Here is a 21,523-nt window from a genome sequence, read left to right on the forward strand (position 1 = left end):
ACTACTGCCGGTAAGCAACTTGCTCCAACAATGGTTGGAATGAACTGAGGGCTTTTGAGCTTCTACCTCCACTCCACCTTTCTTAGACTCTGGCACGTGTTGGACAACTAATCTCTTAATGGGCTATCCCTTTGGCCTGAAGATGGGCACTTCTCTTGTGTCACAGTCTCCTGCCTCATGCACACCATATATTGTTCGATGAGCAAGGTAGTGCAGGAGCCACTCAAAATTCCAAAAGCCCAGGGGAAGTTGCTCATGAGGACCTGGCTCTAGTTCTAGGGTCCTGATGCTGTGGGCTTCGCCATGCTGTTTGCTGTTTGCGTGGTCCCTTGATCACCAGCATCAGGCTCAGACAAGAACCCTGTCTGGCTCCTTAGGCAGTGACACTATGGCCTCCAACTCAAGTGTCTTGGTCACTGCTGGACTATGAGATGACGATACCCAAGAGGCATCAAAAAGCTAGTAAACCTTGATAAAGTAGTCTAGACTTCTGGAATGCAAAGTTACAAAAATCATTCTTGATAGTGCATCTGCTAGATAGAATAACCCAAGAAAGTTTGTTGCATAGGAGTATAAACACTCTTGGGTCCATTCCAAGGTGAAATGGAGACACAGCTATCTGAAATCAAGATAGTAAAGTTGGTGCCTAAACAATTCAAAGAGTAATCACAGAAAAATGGCATGTTCATAGGCAGGAGAAAGCACACGACACTCCACAGAAGAAACAAGGTTAAAATGAAGTTTATTAGGTTTTTTTGTGATTTTTTTATTTTGTTTTAGTTTTTTTTATATAAAACTGTTTGTGAAACAGCTATTTTATTCCCATGGCAGAGTGACCCCTGAAAGATGCACTAACCCCTTCTTAAGGCCTTAACAAGAGAAAAAATGTTTTTTAAAACTCAAATGTTTAAAAATTACACAATGTACAAACAAACTAAAAAGTAACCATGTGGTGTAGGCTGCTAAATTGACATTCTCCCTTCCTCCCTTTTGGAAATAAAATGACAGAGAAGGGTTAATTGTATCTTCCTGGCCAGCTTAACACACACTGATTATGTCAACATTCAGACTTCCTGTTGAATGCCCCTTTCTAGTAGGCAAGCCAACATCTTCCACTAGACTATCCTCACAAAAAGGCAGCAGCTCCTTGGAATGATTTGGGAGTATCTGTCAATGCCAAGAATGGCCCAAATCCCCCACCTTTTGGTACAGAGTCATGTATAATAAGATCAGAATATCTGTATATGAAGCTAGTAGAAGCCACTCTTATTTCACAAGTCATATGACATAGGAGTCTTCTGATGCTTCTCAGGCTTTCTTAATAAAAATAAATAGCGTTTCTTAAAAAGAAAAAAAACCCTTTTCACACATACACAAATACAAACATCCCATCCCTGCAGCCATTAACTCTCACCTCCCAACCCTGCAGACAATTTCGCCAACACACACATACACACACACAAAATCCATATTCTTTAAAACCTGGGTTATCTGTTGTAGAAGTTGGAGTGAAGAGACAAATTTGATTAAGCAAGCTCCTAACTCCATTTGAAACAAGATGAGCAAAGGCCTTGTTTGAATTTGACTTATACTTGTTTATAAGTGACTTGGAACATATATGGATCCTAAAAATTGAATTTAATGCATAAAAAGGGATAGCGCACCTTTCATTTAAAACAAGTCTATCAAGACTAAAAATAGATCTTTATATATATATATATAATCTATATATATATTTTATCCCTCCCTCTTTAATTCCCCCACTTTCTCTTCTTTTCCCTCCCCTTCCCATAGTCACTATGGAGATTGTGTCCATGAAAACAGCTGGTTCAGACTCCTTGATCATATTCTGTGATGTTGTTGGTCAAGTGTGATGAAAGAGTTGATGAAGGAAGTGCTGGCATTGGCAGGCACATCAAGAGAGGGGCATGACTGCACAGTGGGAAATAATCCATCCAATCATGAATGTCCACCGCTGTCTTATCTCAGCAGCCTAACCTGTAATGGGGGAAAAACACTGCTATTAGACAAATGTGTTAAGTGGTAAACATTTTTATTAACTTAATGGCAAAATTAATTCCATAGTCAAAGGAGATATTCTAGCAGCAATACTTCCAAGAGTAAAACTTGGTGGAATAGTTTAGGAAAGTATGCCAATAATAATTTTCCTTTAACAACAAACCTTTTTAAGAAAGTTATGTAAAGAAATAATTCTGCAGTGATTATATGAAATAGAAAATCATACTGTCTAAATGTCTGTGTCAGAATCCATTACATTAGTGCTGGCATATAGGGCTGTTTAATCACAGGCAGAATCTCTGTGACAACAGTGCAGCAGTGGATTTTATCATGGATACCTGCCCACCAGGAAAAAGGCTTCATCTCTCCATACTTCATGTGGCCCTGCACAACAATCAGACAGTAACAATTTAAAAACCAACCCAAAATTAATAGCCAATGATAAATTCTGGGCAACCAGTAGTGCACATGAGGAAGATGCTCTAACTACAGTAACCAACATTGACTGGATTTCTAAAGTCTGGACAGCTAAAATTTATTGGTTCTATTTGGCTAGAGTCCATAACTTTCATTTTAAGCACACTGGCATGTTTATGTATTAATTTCCAATGTGAACCAGAGTTAGCCTCTCTATGACAGACACTTCAGCCCCACACATCCCATTCTGTTAAGTAACACACTCAGCCTTGAATACTTTATAAATGCTTTCACTCAGAGGTTTCCATGAGCTTTATTCAGGTTGTCCATGGTGTCTCCACCACACTGAATATACATATTGACTGTAGTTATACTTTTATTGCTTCTTTTATTTTTTATATTATACTGTATTATAATTTAAATTCTATGGTCTTACAATTGCTGTGACGGAGAAAAATCATTAGTCCGCCAAGACCCTCAGCAATTTTCAAGTGGTCCATGGAGAAAATATTTGGGAACCACTGCTTTAAATAAGCTGTCAGACTATCCATAGGATGTGAATTATTACTCTATCTTTCCTACTGTACTCTATGAATATCTACTTTAAGGAAGAATTCAGTGGGTCTTACTTCCAGGTAAGTATCCATAGGGTTGCAGCCTAAATCCATTACCACTTAAAAGAGTGTTTAATTAAAATTACCTCTCCTTTGCATGGGGAGTGAGGACCTCAAGATACCAACTTTTCTGATTGACTCTTCCAAGTCTGGTGTTGTATAGACGTATCATATATGGATTGGTCCAATTCCCAAAGGGAGGGGGAGGGGCTGGTTGTCTCTTCTAGCTATCAGACCACTTTTCCTTACTATGAGTAGAATTACTCCAGAGAAATTCAAGGGCATTTTCAGGTTGGTGTTGATTCCCCATTTCACCTTTGTTATGGGTGTTACCTTAATCTTAAGCGCATTGGCTATCAGACACTGGAAACCAATTTTGGACCACTGACTTTTACTTAGCCGGCACTTATATGCGTATTTGTCTCTGACCAGCTTAAGCAAAGAAAGATTACTTTTAGGTAGATTTTCAAGCTAGATACTATTCTTAGACGTGCAATGTCTCCTCCCAGCAGGAGCCCAGGGTGGGATATAAATCTAATAATAATAATAATAATAACAACAACAATGATGATGTGTTTTAATTCCTTTAAAATAAACCATTTTTTTGGTTAAAATGGTAGAACTTTGCCTTGGTTTTAGCTCTCCAATTACCCATATGCATCCACTTTGGTTTTGCTGCCCAATATTGACAGATATTGATGAGGAAGGATAGTGTTTTTTAAATGGCCTGAATTCTTGTGGTGGTAGCAAGCAATGTTACTGTTTTTGGCTCCTTGGGGAGGCAGAAATGACCAGCTGGGGTAAGATGAGTAGGACAGGAGGAAATCCTGCTTGTTCTGAGCTTCTATGGCAGATGCACATTCTTGCTTTCCTTGAAAGAGATGGAAAATCTGAAGAACTGGGAACTAATAGAAGGAACACGTATGGCTAATCCATGAGGACACATAGCCCTAGCACTGGAAATCTTCCTCAGCCACTGCCCTCACATGGATGGGAAAAGAAACAATCACCATCTTCCAGTATTGAGTCCAGCTGTGTTCATTTCTCTTTTAGTTGTTGAACCTGCTTTTCTCCCATTCCATTTCCAAAAGGGAACGGACAGAGACTGAGTTCTAGAAGGTCACAGCCTTTACTGCAGGCAAAGGGAGGCAGAGCCAGGAGGTTGGTCTAACAAGTATTACCAAACAGCAGATTTTCACAGCTGTATCGGACTGAAAAGCTACAAATGCTTCTAGGTGTAATGGGCCACAAGTTGTCCTCACAATCACAGAAAACTATGGCACTGTAGATATGGTAACTGCACACTTAATTCTGGCCTCAGTCAGCTCTTCAGTTTTTCTAGCCAGCAGGCAAATACATTCCAGACTTGGACATGCCAAATACCCAAACTCACACCCTTCTGTTCCATATAAAGTTATCCCTTCGTTCCATACTCACAAATGCTAATGCAGATAAGAATCCATTCATACATATTCAAAAAGTAATCAAACTCAAAAGGCAGTAGTTGCGTAACTGGTAAATTATCTGCCAGGATGGTCTGTTGTATAACTGGTGAATAATTTGCCAGAACAATCAGATGCCACTGAAGTCAAGCTAGCCCTTTTGGCATTGAGAAGCTTCTTAGGAAAAATGTTTTGTTTGGAGAGACACCACAAACATTCCAGGAATGCCCTCTTCTCATGACTAGTATGTCCAGGGCTTGTGAGTTAGAGTTATCAGAGGTGTTAATGGGATTCAACTGAGAAGTTGTTTTCATTCTGAAGAAGACTTTTGAAACAGGAATTTACTGGATAGGTGTCAGTATTTTGCTACCATTTCAATATCAACTTTCGTATGCAATATAATGCATTGTAATATTTTGCTACCATTTCAATATCCATTTGTGTATGTATCCTTGTATTCAGTACACGTTTATGTATGTATCCTTACAGTTATTCTTGTATTACATATTGCAGTTTGCGATTTATAACTGTGTATCTTGTGTTTTAAGCATATATATACAATTATTTCATTTGTAGTTGTGTGCAAGGTAGCACTTATTATTGTGGTTCAAAAAGTAACAATACACACTCTTCAAACAACTTCCCCACAGATACCAGTTATTCTACTTATTTTAGCATTTATATGCAGTTTCTCTTGTACCTAGAAACTCAAGGTGGAGATATACGAAGAAATAGTGAAACAAAACAACAACACAGTACCAACACCAGTATAATGGCATTATAATATCGGCAGTTTTATTTTCAATTCCTTTCCTAATGATCCCTAGCATGGAATTTGCCTTTTTCACAGCTGCCACACACTGGGTATGATCTTCATCGAGCTATCCATGAGAACCCCAGGCCTTGTTCCTGGTCAGTCACCACAAATTCAGACCCTGTGAGCATATCTGTAAAATTAAACATTTTTTTGCTCCAACATGCATACCTTTACACTTGTTTACATTTACTCAGTTTGTAGAGTTCCTTTCGGAGCTCTTTGCAATCCTTTTTTGTTTTAACCACCCTGAACACTTTTGTAGTATCAGCAAATTTGGCCACCTCACTGTTCACCTCTACCTCTACATTGTGTATGAACAAGTTAAAAAGCACAGGTCCCAACAATACTATCCACCAGTTTTTCCGGGATGTAGAAGGTAGTCTCAAGTATGCAAGGAGAGAAAAAGCCTAAGGCTGGGTAACTTAGGGAATGCGCTCCCTAAAGATTCATCACTGGCAACTACTTTACAAGCTTTTACATGCATGTTTTAAATGTATATAATGCCTCAACACTGATTTGTGATCTTACTACTGTCTCTTTTTTAAGATGTTTATACTTCTGTTTTATTGTATTATGACAAGCATATATTGTACAATGCCTTGGAATCTGGCATAACAGCAAAAGTCCCATTTTCCCCACAAAAAACAACTACTTAAAGCTGCCCTGTTAAAATTATCTGCCAGTGAACTTCCACCATTTCTGGGAGTACATCAAAACAAGCCTTGCTACTTCGATGAATCAACAGGGGAAAACAAGTTACTGCAACACACCTACTCTATTATAGGACTTCTGGAAGTCAAGAGGAGTACCTCCTCCTTATACCCAAAGTATCTTTCTCTGATATCAAAATTGAATAGGCAAAGTGCAAGCAGATGCAAGACAAGTAATTAATTAAAAAGAAAGATTTCCAGAAATAACAGAAGCAAATGAATGGCATTCATAATCGGTTACAGATTTCTCAAGAAAGAGCTGTGAGACTGTGCTCCTGCCTCAGGCATTTAGACACTGCAGGCTTGCTCTTACCTGGAAAAAAGCCAGAGCACTAAGACAATGCAGAGCAACAGAATGATTCACCGTTCATCTTCTTGCCTGAAAATGTTGCAGAAGCACTGGAGCAACTGACTCAAAGATACTATGTGGAGATGTTCCACTGCTGTGTGACCAGGACAGTCTATAATGTACTTCTTAAGAGGCATTGCACTGCACCAATAAGAGGGCACATGTATACCCAAAGCCAAGCCATTCATTATCACAAAGCACTTTGTACATTACCTTGGTTGTTTAAATGGGTTGAGATATATATCTTTATTGTATTGTTTTATTTTAAGTCTTGTGCCTCACCCTGGATTGCCTGTAGCAATGAGACAGGCTAACAGATATTTTAAATAAACAAAATAGATAAAATATGAGCTGTTGAAACATTTATTTCATCCAGGATCCACCAAGGCCATTCACAGGTCACTTGGCTAAAAGACAATGCAAGGGTTTCAAGCAATGCTTCAAAACAAACAAACAGTGCTGTGAAAGGGTGTGTGCAAATAATTTCCAAATGGTGAGAAAAAGTAGACATTTCCCCATAGTCAGCTCAATTGTAGCACAGTTACAATAAGGCAACCAGGATCAATTAATAAGATATAAGCAGTACACGAAGGAGCTCTTTTCATGTGACTTGCAGCACAGGTGTTCTGAAGGAATCTGTCAAAGGAGGAGCTAGAAGATTCAGACCTCTGCATATGTGTCTCAGATATGCGTTCAGCAAACCACCCTAAACTTGACTGACTGAATATGTGAGGCTTGCATTTAGACTACACATATCACCAAGGTGGATATATTCTGGCCACTTTTCTAAACATCTGTAGGAAAAGTTGTAATTTGGAGCTCTACAAATAAAATACAGCTAATAGCACTGAAAAGGAAATTAAGTTCATCTCCATTTTTGTTTTAGATATTATTACACTGAGTGTGCACAGTAGGGACACTCAGTTCAAACCCAGAAATAACAGTAATATTTTCTTTCCTGTGCATGGGGTGGGGAGAAGATACTATTGCACATTACAATATCTAACATTAGTTTTTGATTCAGAGCTCAGAAAGACTGTATATGTGAACCAAACATAGCTTTGTAAGCTTTAATTTATTTTGCAAACTAACCTAGAAGTGTTAGGGTGCACAGCTGAGCCTTGCTTTGCATACTCTACTGAAATCAAAGTGCACCTTAAATGAGCTTCAATTAAACGTATCATGATGAACTCCAGATAAAAACTGCAGACTTTGGGAGTGTTCTGCCATTACTGATGAATCAACTCTGATGGCAGCAAGGTTTATGGAATGTTTTTAAAATATATGTGCTCCCCTCTGTAACAATCATTGCTTTAAAGATACTAACTGCTGGCCTTGCTCACAAACACTGAAGGTATCTCCCTTATTCTCTGTGAAAGACATTGTACCTGGATCATCTGTCTCTTAAGGAAAATATCCACTCCATAAATCTAAATTTGTTCATATGAATGTATTTGTAGCTAAATAAATATTTTTGTCCCACGTCATACATGACAAGACACAGTGAAGTAGCCATCAGGAAATTAACATTCAATGCTAACTTTCAAACAAGCTCCATGTGGTTAAATTGCGTTTTAAAACAGTGTATATGGAGAATGGTATTGCACAAAGAGTCTGGATACTGAACTTCTATTTTTAGATAACTATTTGTGTGTGTATTTTGGAGGAAGCTACTAAGTCTCAGGATTTTGATGTGTCCACAAAATGAGGATAATAGTGCTGGCCTATCCCCCCCCCCTAAAAAATACTTAGATATACAAAAGGAACTGAATGTTGTGTTAGGAGGATACCAGTCAAAAGTAACTATCTTAAGATTAAAAACCCATTTTATGTATTTCAGACTTGCAACTCGGCACTCAACCTAGTTGTCTGTGGGAAGTAACAATTGCTTCCAGGGAAAGAGGTACATTTCCACTGACATAGTGGCAGAGCTGAACAGAAAGCCACCTCTGGGCTACATTATGGCAACTACATATGCACGCGCGCACGTGCGCACTCTCTCTCTCTCTCTCTCCCCCCTTATTATAGCCCTAAAGAGTTACTGGCTTTCAGGCTTTATGTCATATCAAACCAAGCAGCATTTATAGAGGCTGAATATGTGGCCTTGTTCCTGGCCTTGGACAGGCATGTGCAATAGCCTCAAAGCTTCAGGAGGTCAGGAAGTATAACTAGTGGCAGCAGCATGGCAGTGAGGGAAAGAAAGGAATCAACATGGCTGAGAGGAAAAGGGAAGCTAGGCAGGCTCTTCTCCCCCCCCCCCGAGTAGTCATATACAATGCTGTTACAGGGTTCATGAGAATTTCTTCCCTTAAGATGACATAAGGAGTTGCCCTGTAACAATCTTCCTAGTGTATGTATAGCATAGACTAGTAGGCAAAGTTAACCCATCATCAGACTATATGAGGCTTTGTCCCTCGCAGGGTTCCGAGTGCTTCTGTTGAACTCGAAAAGGCAGCTCTCTGTTTCTGATGTTTCTGTTTTTGTGGGGGAGGGGGTTGCTTCTTTTGGAACATTGAAAGTACATTATGCTTATGATGCTATGCAGATTTAATCAGCGCCTTTCCCCCCTCTAGTCACTTGTACTAGGCTGTGCATGAGACTGCTGACAGGCAGACAACTGATCTTGACGTACTGGAGCTCAAAAAAATGTTAAACTAAATCAAATATGTCAATCAAATGATGAAAAGTAAGCTTTTTTACTTTTCACCCAATCTTTTGTATTTACAAAAATAGACAAAACAGATGAAATGTAGAAAAACACAATAGTCATTTAGGGTATTTCAGAAACGGGCTTTGTCTCGGTTTTGCCCTTCACTGGTAAACTGGTCAGCTTGGTACCAAAATACAAGGACAACAACATCTGCCTGAAGTCAGTTAAAATCTCTGCATAGCAAGACCACAACCTATTTCTCCCTCAAAATGGGAAGGTAGGAACAGAAACTCAGCATTCTTCCCTCAACTCACCTGTGCTTGCTTTTATTTTGATTCCCGCGAACACACTTCCCCCCTCACCCCCGCTCCGACTGCTCTGTGCTGAGGCTGCCTTTCACCATCTTGTTCTGCAAGGAGGGAAGAGAGCAAGGGGGGAGGGGCTGATGTCCAGTATGCCAAGGTGAAGGGGAAAGAAGATAAAAAGAAGAGAAGCAGAAGAGAAGAAAAAAAGGAATATATGGAGAATGAAAGAGAGAAATCAGCATCAGTAGGAGAACCAAACACAGATCATTCATACAGGATTTCCGCATGACAGCATTTGGTACTTTTCTCAGGGGAAGAAATAGACAGAGTTTAGCAAGAAAATGGTGTTGCATTCCCTACATAATCACAACCATCCAAATTGAGTATCAAAAAGCTTTTAAAAATATCTTCCTTGAGTGTTCTGAAAGAACATTTTGCAAAAGATTTTTGCTCTCTGATATCAGATGTTTTTAACTATTAATATCAGAAATGTCAAACTTGAACTAGTTTCATCTTGAAAATAACAGAATATAATTAGTAATTGTAACAGAATATAATTAGTTTTCATATCTTAACTAAAGGGATCACTTTGTGACATAAAGTGTTAATATCACAAAACAAATAGTATGTCTAGAAGCCCTCTGCTTCCCAACTTAAAAGTTATTTTTAACTACATCTCAGTTCTAAAACAGATACTTTTTTCTATACTAGGACTACATCTTAGACAACAGTGCCTTGACCCTCCACTGAAACAAGAGGTAGATTATAAACAAGGTTATACATATTCCATAGTTCTGTTCAAATGTAGAAAAACAGCAAAAAAAAATTTGGGCGCAAAAATCAGTATATTGAGAATTTCAGTTTTATTTTTATGGTTTAGAGATGTGGCCTGGGGAAAAAAAGGAAAAAAATTAAAAACAACAGCCTTTTCTCTTTTTTTCTGAAGCATGTTTTGTTTTTTCTGAAAAATTGAAAAAATGTTGATTATGAAATATATTTTAGAATGATGAATGATGTTCAAAACAAGGTGTCCATATATTTACTCCCCCAAAATGATTTCAAAAACCTACTAACAGGAAGACTTTTAAGTAAGACTATGTACAGTATCAGATCATTTACAATTCTGTACGCTGAGGACAAGCAAGTCCTGAGTTACACACTGAGACTACAATTCTCAAAAGCAGGAACAAAATGCATTTCTGCCTCAGGAGGCACTACCACTGACACAAGGAAGAAGAATTCAGTGCCTTCTTTGCTTGTAGGCTTCCTCATGTTGGCATAGTTGGTGATCTGTTTCTGTCCTCTTGACTAGGCCCCAAAGAAGTGTGAGAAGGAGAAAGTACGAAGCAACACCAAACAGCAGAAACTGATAGTGATATCACAGAAAATGAGACTGATTAAATTTCATGTAGTATTCATTGAGTCTTGGTTCCCCAGCCCTTTCTTTTTCTCAGCTGTTGTGATGGACACTGTAGAGGACTGAAGGAGCCATCATAATTTTCAGAACATATAATAATGTTCTTTGTTTTACTTTCGCAAATATGTTTTTAGATGTTTTATTGCTTGTGTCTCTGGGGTCCTTTGGGAGGAAGAGCGGATTATACATTTCATAAATAAGTAAGTAGATAAATATGTTGATGGTTTCTTTTGTTTTTATTGTTTCTGCCTGCTCCTCATAAACTGGCAAAACCAAAGAGATACTAGACCCCATGGCTTCAAAATTTCCAGAAATTGTATATTTCTAGTGAAGATTAGTTTGAAAGGTGTATGCATGTACACCTGATGCCAGAAAGGGTCTCCAGTGCCAGAAATCAAGTCTATAAGTTTACAAGGGATTGGGGTTTCAGTAACCTGAATAGTTCCTTACACCGCCCTATGCTTAGCAGGAGAATAATAAATAATGTAAATAAGCAACTATGTAAGCAAAATCATTTAAAAAAATAAACTATATAAGCAAAATCTTTTAAAAATAAATGAGATATAAGCAAATACGTAACTACATAGCACATTTTCCCAATACAGAGGGAGAGAGGTGTGTGTGTTTGTGTGTGCCCATATAGAAGAACATTTGGATGAGTTTAGTTTTTTAAACATGTTTTTAAAGATGTTTTGTTTTAATGTATTTTAAGTCTGTTTTTATGATGTTTTAAAGTGTGTTTAGTGCTTTTAGATCCTCCTGGATCGCCTGAGGGGAATGGGAATAGGAGGCACTGTTTTACAGTGGTTCCATTCCTATCTCTCTGATAGGCACCAGCGGGTGGCATTGGGAGATGAGGCTTCAGACACTTGGCCTCTCAATTGTGGTGTGCCACAGGGTTCTATCCTCTCTCCCATGCTATTCAACATCTATATAAAGCCGCTGGGGAGCATCATCAGGAGATTTGGGCTGCAGTGCCACCAATATGCGGATGACACTCAGCTCTATCTCTCATTTAAGTCCTCACCAGAGATGGCTGTGGTTACCATTTCCAAGTGCCTGGAGGCCGTAAGTGAATGGATGGGAGGAAACAGGCTGAAGCTGAACCCCGACAAGACCGAGGTACTGCTTGTGGGAGATAGGAGGAAGTTAGGTGATTTTGACCTGGTGTTGAATGGGGTAAGATTGCCCCTGAAGGACCAGGTTCGCAGCCTCGGTGTTGTTCTTAATTCCCAGCTGTCCATGGAGGCTCAGGTCGTGGCGGTGAGCCGGGCAGCTTGGTATCAATTACGTTTGATACAAAGGCTGCAACCCTACCTCCCTGTCCATCTGCTCCCACGGGTGGTACATGCCCTGGTCTCCTCTCGCTTAGACTATTGTAATGCGCTCTACGTGGGGCTACCCTTGAAGACGGTCCGGAAATTACAGCTGGTACAGAACGCGGCGGCACGTCTGATCAAGAACAGCCGCCGCCGAGACCATATCACTCCAGTACTTAAAGATCTGCACTGGCTACCAGTTGTTTACCGGGCCCAATTCAAGGTGTTGGTTTTAACCTTTAAAGCCCTACACGGTTTTGGTCCAGTTTATCTAAAGGAATGCCTTCAGCATCACCAGATAGGCCGCCAAATGAGATCAGCCTCCCAAGACCTTCTCTCGGTCCCACCAGTCAAAACAGCTAAGCTGGTGCGGACCAGAGAGAGGGCATTTTCAATTGTGGCCCCCGCCCTCTGGAACTCTCTGCCTTATGATCTCCACCATGCCCCCTCCCTGACAGGCTTCCGCCGAGAACTGAAAACATGGTTTTTTAGGGAGGCATCGAACTTAGTTTAAATTTTTGTATGATGGGGGTAGGTTTGGATTGAGTATACTTATTGTTGTTTTGTATTATATGTTATATTTTACTCTATGTTATATTTTAATCTATGTACGCCGCCTAGAGTGGCCGTTAATTCGGCCAGATAGGCGGCCTAGAAATAAAATTTTATTATTATTATTATTATTTTGTTTGCGGCCCATGGCTCCTACTGGGAAGAAGTGCAGGATATGAATGAATGAATGAATGATTGTCAGTGACATTTTTATCAGAGCCATGTGCTGTTACTTATTTGTTTGACACTGTTATTCTCTGCTTTTGTTATATTATTCTTAACGTATATATTTATTTTAAATATTTAATATATTTTAATCTTCTGCCTTTTGATTCATAAGTCCACAAGGCAGTTGAGAAAATTGGTAAAAAAACCACAACAAAAACAAAGCTTTTCATCACTAAAATCAATTATTTGCTGCAGCTAAATGTTCATTTGTCACATAAATTAATAAGGAGGCATCTACCTCCACTTATGTTATGGTGTTTCACTATTCAGAATTCTCTCCTGAATTCTGGTAAATTTTGCTCCTCAAAAATTAGTCTTGTTATAAAATCATCAGTTTGGTACATTTACTGAGGAAAAACACTGTTTGAGTTGAAAGGGGTCAACACTACCCAATATAACCGTAATAACTCTTAAGACATAATGTGCAGTCTTCATTCAGTTATTCAGCTTTGCAGTTTTCTGAAGTCTTCATGTGACATGACCTATCAGCTTGAAAGTATCTGTATTTCAAATATTGCCATTTAACAAAGCAGCATTCAGCTTTGGCAAAATAAGTTTCTGCTCAAATAATTGTATAGATTTCTTTCACAGAGGCAGATGGCTGGTCTTCAAATGGCTCCATACTCCTTGTTCCCTCAAGTCGAGGGAAGTAATAGTCCCACTATATTCTGCATTGGTCAGGCCTCATCTGGAATACTGCGTTCAGTTCTGGGCGCCTCATTTTAAGAAAGATATAGACAAGTTAGAGCGGGTTCAGAAGAGGGCGACGAGGATGATAGCCGATATGGAGAACAAGTCTTATGAGGAAAGGTTGAAGGAACTTGGCATGTTCAGTCTGGTGAAGAGAAGGCTGAGGGGCGACATGATTGCACTCTTTAAGTACCTGAAGGGCTGTCACATAGAGGAGGGTACAGATTTGTTCTCTGCTGCCCCAGAGGGTAGGACTAGGTCTAATGGTTTTAAGTTGCAGGAGCATAAATTCAGATTGGACATTAGAAGGAACTTCTTGACAGTAAGGGCAGTTCGGCAATGGAACCGACTGCCTAGGGAGGTGGTGGGATCCCCTTCGCTGGATGTCTTCAAGCAGAGGCTGGACAGCTATCTGCGGGAGATGCTCTAGCTGTGGATTTCCTGCTGTGAGCAGGGGGTTGGACTCGATGGCCTACAAGGCCCCTTCCAACTCTATGATTCTATGATTCTCTACTGTCCATGATTAAAGAAACAAGGGAGGAAATCCCAAATACACCTTTATACTCTATAAAGCAAGCTGAAGGACATTAATTTCTGTATGTTATATTTAAAACTGTCCTCTTGCAGACATGCCAGAAATCACCAAATCTCTTGCATATTGATTGTTCTCCACTAAAACTAATTTTCATCCAACTTTAGATTAACTAGCTATATAACGAAAAGTACATTATTTGTGCTTTACCAATATGCCCAGAAGCTGAACAAGAGGATTAGAATTAGCTGGCCAATTATACTCAGCACAGCAGCTAATACTGATTCCCATCTCCAACAGATTAATTGACGACAGGAGCTTTCCAATCAGCTTCCCATCCATTTCTACACTTCTCTTTAATGTTAGACTATCTCCTAACAACCAGTTTTAGTGAAACATTCACTGAACAGCTACAGTCAAAGAAAAACACTCAGTACAAAAGCCATGAAATGAAGCTAGCTTCACAGAGGAAACAGTAATACAGATTGTAATCAGTTAATTCCATAGAATAAGGACAATATGAAGTGTCTCATATTGTCTGTTTGTTCAAAGAATGCTACCCTGTAGAAACATATACACACAATATGAAGAGACGGCCTAGGAGCACAGTATTTTAGAAAACACTGTCCAGATACAAAATCGTCTTAAAAACCATGATGAGTATAGCAAAGGGCAGTGACAAATTGATAATATTACCTTGTGCTTGGGGCACCTCACTGAGAAATTCTCTTCATTTAGTAAACAATCTAAAAGAGAAGAAAACAGAAGTACAATCATTTGTAAAACAGTCACCATTTCCAAAGCTGGCATGAATTGATTTTAAACCACATGTCTGATAAAAATGTTGCATCTTTTTCTTCATCTCCAAAGATAAATGATTTCTCATAATACGAGAAAGGTGTTCACAGCATAGAAAGCACTAATGTTTGAAGGGGAGATGGGCACCTGTAAGCATGTACAGTGCATAGTTAGCCTTAGCTAACTCAGACTCCTAGGAACATGCTTACTCATCTCCCCTTCAAGCATGAAGTTGTTAAGCCAACCAGTGTGGTACAAACATCTTTTTCAAAATTCTAAAGTCACTGCAGAGGTTTTTTAAATAGATTGATTCCATGCTCAAACTTGGCAACAATAAATTTTGCTTAAAAATAGCTTCTTTGAGGGATCCTTCCTTAGGGCATACAGTTCAAGCTTCAGACCTTTGATTCTGATGTGCTTTAACATTCTTTCAACTATTTTTTGGGTGTGTGTGTGTGTGTCAAATTTCAACTGTATTATTAGGACAGCGAGTCCTTAGGAAACCATTAATGGATCTAGTTCCCATAATTTCCTACCAGCTCCAATTGACTCTCATGGTGGTAAATGAAATCACGCTAATTTGAAACAATCTTAAATATGTGGTATAACCATATCCTCCTGCTGTCGCAATCTGTTCGAACAGTCAGCATGAGATTAACAAGGAAAAAACTGTTTTCTTTTTTATTTTGGCTCAGCTTCCTTTGCTGCAAGGAATATGTCAGTGTTCCATGCTGAAAGCTCTGAGCTGGATAAAAAGAAAGAAGCTTACCAAAGACTAAAACAATTCAGCGTGGTGTGCCAAGAAGAGCATCTATCCCAGTTAGCAGCCACAATTCAAAACACATGGGGCATATTCACACATAACATGAGACCATAGTTTAGTACAGCTTTTCCCACCCTGGTGCCCTTCGGATATTTTGGCCTACAACTCCCATCCACCCCAGCCAGTGGGGAATACTGGTTTAGTATGGCATGCACAAGCTGGCACAATCCTGGGCAAGCCCTGGACTACTGTGCTCTCCACTGCTTCTGTTGTATGGCAAGGGGGATTTCAGCAGCAGTTGCTTTTCTTGAATCCTGGCTTACTGTCTCCTGTGGACCAGAGATAGATAGATAGATAGATTGATTGATTATTTATTTATTTATTGCACTTGTATACCCCCCCATAGCCGAAGCTCTCTGGGTGGTTTACAGCAATCAAAAACATTAAAACAAGTATGCAATTTAAAACACAATTTTAAAATTTAAAACAATATAAAAACAATTTAAAACACATGCTAAAATGCCTGGGAGATTGTGGTTTTAGTCCAGTGCTTCCCAAACTTGTTCCCCCTGCACCATTTGAACACTGCTGAGAGTCTTGGCAGACCACTTAAGGATTTTTCTGCCTGCTGTAGCAATTGTTTAATGTGTTGTGCTCAATGCTTTATGATTAAGTGTATTTTTATTGCTTCTTTTATTTTTTACATTGTATTACTATTTACTTATTTATTTTTTTATTTATATCCCGCCCTTCCTCTCACCAGGAGCCCAGGGCAGCAAACAAAAACACTAAAAACACATTAAAACATAATAAAAACTGACTTTAAAATACATTAAAACAAAACATCTTTAAAAACATTTTTTTAAAAAGCCTTGAAGACATCTTTAAAAAAGGTTAAAAACACTGTTTTTTAAAAAAAGGTTTGAAAAACATATTAAAAAGCAATTCCAACACGGACGCAGACTGTGATAAGGTCTCAACTTAAAAGGCTTGTTGAAAGAGGAAGGTCTTCAGTAAGTGCTGAAAAGATAACAGAGATGGCACATGTCTAATATTTAAGGGGAGGGAATTCCACAAGGTAGGTGCCGCCACACTAAAGGTTCGTTTCCTATGTTGTGTGTAACAGACCTTCTGATAAGAACATCTGCAGGAGGCTCTCACCTGCAGAGTGCAGTGATCAAGTGGGTATATAAGGGATAAGACGGTCTTTCAGGTATCCTGGTCCCAAGCTTTGTAAACCAAAACTAGAACCTTGAACTTTGCCGGGTGGCAAATGGGTAGCCAGTGCAGTTCTTTCAGCAGCAGGGTGACATGTTGGCGATACCCTGCCCCAGTGAGCAGTCTCGCCGCTGCATTTTGCACCAGCTGCAGTTTCTGGACCAACCTCAAGGGCAGCCCCACACAGAGTGCATTACAGTAATCCAGTCTAGAGGTTACCAGTGCATGGACAACAGTGGTCAGGCTATCCCTGTCCAGAAATGGCCGCAGCTGTCTCACCAGCCGAAGCTGGTAAAAGGCACTCCTAGCCACTGAGGTCACCGGGGCCTCTAGCAGCAAAGATGGATCCAGGAGCACCCCCAGACTACCAGCCTGCTCTTTCAGAGGGAGTACAATCCAATCCAAAGCAGGCAACTGACCAATTATCCGAACTCGCGAAACACCAACCTCACTGCTGACACCTTGCCCCAAATCTCCTGATGACTGTTCCCAAGGGCTTCATATAGATGTTAAACAGCATTGGGGACAAGATGGTACCCTGTGGCACCCCACAGCACAACTGCCAGGGGGCCGAAAGACAATCACCCAATGCTATTCTTTGGAAACGACCTTGGAGATAGGATTGGAACCACTGTAAAACAGTGCCTCTGTGATGTCCCTGTATGTAGATATTACTGTAAATATGGTGAGTGCAGGTTTTGTAGAATAAGTGTGGTAAGTAGAGTGAGTGAGAGGAGGGAGTACATGGGCTAGAATGCTGAAGAATGCTGTATGATGATTGGCTGAGCGTTTGAGTGGCTGAAGGTATAAATGAGAGGGCTGTTGAGGGAGTTTGAGAGTTCGGTTGGTTGTGGAGTTTGGGTTGATTGGAGTTGGTTGTGGGTTGGATTATATTTGGCTGGCATTGAGGCAGATTATATATGACTAGAAACATAAAGAGGAACACAATATATGAAACCATACGCTTGTTAAATATCCCATAAGTAATCTTGTTATTTCCTGGTGTTTATAAATAAATCTTTATTGGTTTACCAAAAGCCTGATCCTTGGCTGGGGCTTTCACAGACCAGAAGGGTGGGCAGCATAATTACCAAGGTTGGGAAACAGTATCAATGGTGGCAGCAGTGAAGAGATAGTGTATCATCAAGTATCCAGGGCAACCCAGGGCTGTATGCTTTATTGGCACAAAGATACAGGGGGGTTGTGGCCTGCAACTGCACCCAGATACAAAGTAACAATAAGCCAGAAGGAGACTAAGGCAAAGACCCCAGGCAGTATTGTTTACAGGGAGTGGCTGGTGGTACTGCCTAGCAGTGGGATCTTGCAACATCTATGCTAGAGCCAGTGAGAGAACAAATAAAAACCAGGATCCTGACTGGAGGGAGCTGACAGGTGGTGGTCTGAGGTGGGGATCCTCAAAGCCTCCAATACCCATTTTACCAAGTCAGCCCAGACCATGGTCAATGGTATCAAAAGCCACTGAGAGATCAAGTAAGAGTAACAGGGTTGCACTCCTCCTGTCCTTCTCCCGATAAAGGTCATCCATCAGGGCGACCAAGGCCAATTCAGTATCATAACCAGGCCTGAACCCAGACTGGAATGGGTCAAGATAATCTGTTTCATCCAAGAGTACTTGCAATTGCTGCGCCACAACCCTCTCAATCACCTTCCCCAAGAAGGGGATATTTGCGACCGGTCGGTAATTGTCGCAAACCAATGGGTCCATGGTGGGCTTTTTCAGGAGCAGTCGGATCACCGCCTTTTTCAGGGCGGCTGGAACCACTCCCTCCTGCAATGATGCATTGACCACACTCTGGATCCACTTGGTTAAACCCCTTCAGCAAGCTTTAGGAAGCCAAGAAGGGCAAGGGTCGAGAGGACTGGCAGCAGCATCGCAAGCACCTTGTCTACGTCATCAGGCCACATCAACTGAAACTGATCACAAGAGGTTGCAGCAAACGTTGCACTGGACACCTCATTTGGGACCTCAGTAGGTGTGGATGAGGCATCAGAACTGCTATGGAAGTGAGCAACTTTACCCTCAAAATGCCTTGCAAACAATTCACAGTGGGCCTCTGAAGGGTCTAAAACTCCATTTCATGGAGTTGATGTCAACAGACCCCTGACAATACGGAAAAGCTCCACTGGACAGCTACTTGAGGATGTGATGGAGGCAGAGAAGTGGGCCTTCTTTGCTGCCCTCACCACCACACAGTAGGCACGGTTATGATGTTTTACTCGTGCCTGATCAGCCTCACTTCGCCACTTGCACTTTAGCCGTCGTCCAGCCTGTTTCATTGCCCTTAGCTCATTGATGTACCGAGGTGCAAACCGGGCTCCACAATGTCAGAGAGGGCGCTCGGGGCAACCATGTCAAGAGCTTGGCACGTCTCGCTGTTCCACAGCATGAGAAGGGCTTCAATGGGGTCATCTGCTCTATCTACTGGGAACTCCCCCAGGGCATTCAGGAATCCAGTGGATTCCATTAATCTCTGACGGTGGACCATCTTAATCTGTCCACCACCATTTAATTTAAATAGCATTCCACAGAATTTAAATTGTAAGTGTTCTTCACAGACATACTGTGGACCACCTGAATGAAGCTCACAGACCACTGGCAATCCACAGACCATAGTCTGGAGACCCCTGCCCTAAGTGAGTTTCAAAACACGCCAACTCAAACCATGGGTTATGAAGCTGGCTTGCTAGGATTTGGTATTCCAGGGGAATGCTGTTTATGTTTCAGTCTGGATATATTGTTTATATAATGACAGCATCACTCGATGACACCAAATGTTTTGTTAAGATATATCTTCCTTAGCCAGACCAACCTTGGACACATAATCAACTCTTCTTCCAATAATTATTTAACAATTGTCTTTCTGCTGTTACTGCCATGGAGGTCCAATTAGTAGCAACTGACTGCTTGAAGTTTGTATGCCTAGTTCTTCACACAAGTCAGTGCTGATTCACGTAATAATAGCTCAAGTTTCAGCTGTAAGCCGGGCAGCTCTGTATCAACTCCATCTGATACGGAGGCTACGCCCCTACCTTCCCAATCATCTGCTCCCACCGGTGGTACATGCCCTGATCACCACTCGCCTAGACTACTGTAATGCGCTCTATGTGGGGTTACCCTTGAAAACGGTTCCGAAGTTACAATTGGTACAGAATGCAGCGGCGCATCTGATTGCAGGCAGCCGCCATAGAGATCACATCACTCCTGTGTTGAAGGAGTTGCATTGGTTACCGGTTGTGTACCGAACCCAATTCAAGGTGTTGGTTTTAACCATTAAAACCCTATACGGTTGTGGCCCAGCCCATCTGAAGGAGCGCCTCCAGCATTGACAGGGATGCCGCTCAACAAGATCAACCTCAGAGGGCCTTCTCTGGATCCCACCAGTCAAAACAGCTAGGCTGGTGAGGACTCGAGAGAGGGCCTTCTCAATAGTGGCCCCCGCCCTTTGGAACTCTCTCCCTAGTGACCTATGCCATGCCCCGTCTATAATGAGCTTCCGAAAGAACCCTGAAGACTTGGCTTTTTAGGCGGGCGTTTGAGATGGGCTAGTTTTCTACTGTTTTTAAATTTTAATTGTTTTATATACTGTTTTATCTTGTACGTCGCCCAGAGTGGCTGGACAACCAGCCAGATGGGCGACTAACAAATTTAATAATAAATAAATAAATAAATAAATAATAAATGAACCCTGAATAGATACCAGCCTCCCTGAAAAAAGTTTAAAATACTGGTTACTCAAGGTCAGGAATTCCTCACAACTGATAGCTTTAAAAAATACCTACTTCCAGAGATAGCACTTTCTAATCCTTTCTAATAACCAAGATATTTGACTTGAAAGTTTCCTAGGGTAGAAGCAGAAAACAACATCATAATAGATTAGCCCTGGCTAATCTGTGGAATGCAGAGATGACCCGGGCAGTGGACACGATCGCTCCTGCGCGCCCTCTCCTTTGTAGAGCTCATACAGCTCCTTGGTATACTCCGGAGCTAAGAGCGATGAAGCAAGATAGGAGACGGCTTGAGCGGAGTTGGAGACGAACCCCCGACGAATGCAATTATGCGCTGGTTTGTGCTTCTACCAAGCGGTATGTAGGTGCGGTGAGGGCGGCGAAGAAACAACATTTCGCCACCACTATTAAGTCATCTCTCTCCCGCCCAGCGGAGCTTTTTAGAGTTGTCCGAGGGCTACTCCACCGTGGCCCACAGGACATGGTAGATACATCGGTAGCCCGCTGTAATGAGTTTGCTAAGCACTTCCAGCATAAGATCTTATGCATTCGTCGGGACCTAGATTCCCATTTTATGACAGTTAGTCCTAATGAGGTGTCTGGAACACAGTCTAGTCATGTTTTGTTGGATGAGTTTCAGTCGGTTCAGTTCGAGGACGTGGACAAGGTGCTTGGACAGGTACGTGCAACCACTTCGGTACTTGATCCTTGCCCCTCTTGGCTTATAAAAACTAGCAAGGATGGAACAGCTGGCTGGGCCAAGGAAGTGATAAATGCCTCTTTACGAGAGGGAGTGGTCCCTGGCTGTCTGAAAGAAGCGGCGGTGAGACCACTCCTGAAAAAGCCTTCCTTGGACCCAGAGGACTTTAACAACTATAGACCAGTGGCAAATGTTCCATTCTTGGGCAAGGTCTTGGAACGAGTGGTTGCTGACCA

At 41.1% G+C, this 21,523-nt stretch overlaps 1 protein-coding gene across 6 annotated transcripts in view; it reads right to left on the reverse strand.

Moving 5' to 3' along the window:
* Nucleotides 1-725: 725 nt before the first annotated feature.
* The window catches only part of TCF20 (transcription factor 20), a 337,827-nt gene continuing 317,029 nt past the window's right edge, over nt 726-21,523 (reverse strand). For 4 of the 6 annotated variants that reach the window (XM_061639338.1, XM_061639337.1, XM_061639339.1 and 1 more), the window contains 3 exons: nt 14,758-14,807; nt 9,333-9,460; nt 726-1,998 (listed from right to left, as the gene is read on the reverse strand). In XM_061639338.1, coding sequence (XP_061495322.1) covers nt 9,377-9,460; nt 14,758-14,807 — 134 coding nt within the window. In that variant the 3' untranslated portion in view covers nt 726-1,998; nt 9,333-9,376. The remainder of the gene's footprint in view (nt 1,999-9,332; nt 9,461-14,757; nt 14,808-21,523) is intronic. The other 2 variants (XM_061639340.1, XM_061639341.1) reach the window with 2 other exon arrangements.

This window comes from Rhineura floridana, chromosome 8, assembly GCF_030035675.1.
Source record: "Rhineura floridana isolate rRhiFlo1 chromosome 8, rRhiFlo1.hap2, whole genome shotgun sequence".
Classification (NCBI taxonomy): Eukaryota; Metazoa; Chordata; class Lepidosauria; order Squamata; family Rhineuridae; genus Rhineura; species Rhineura floridana.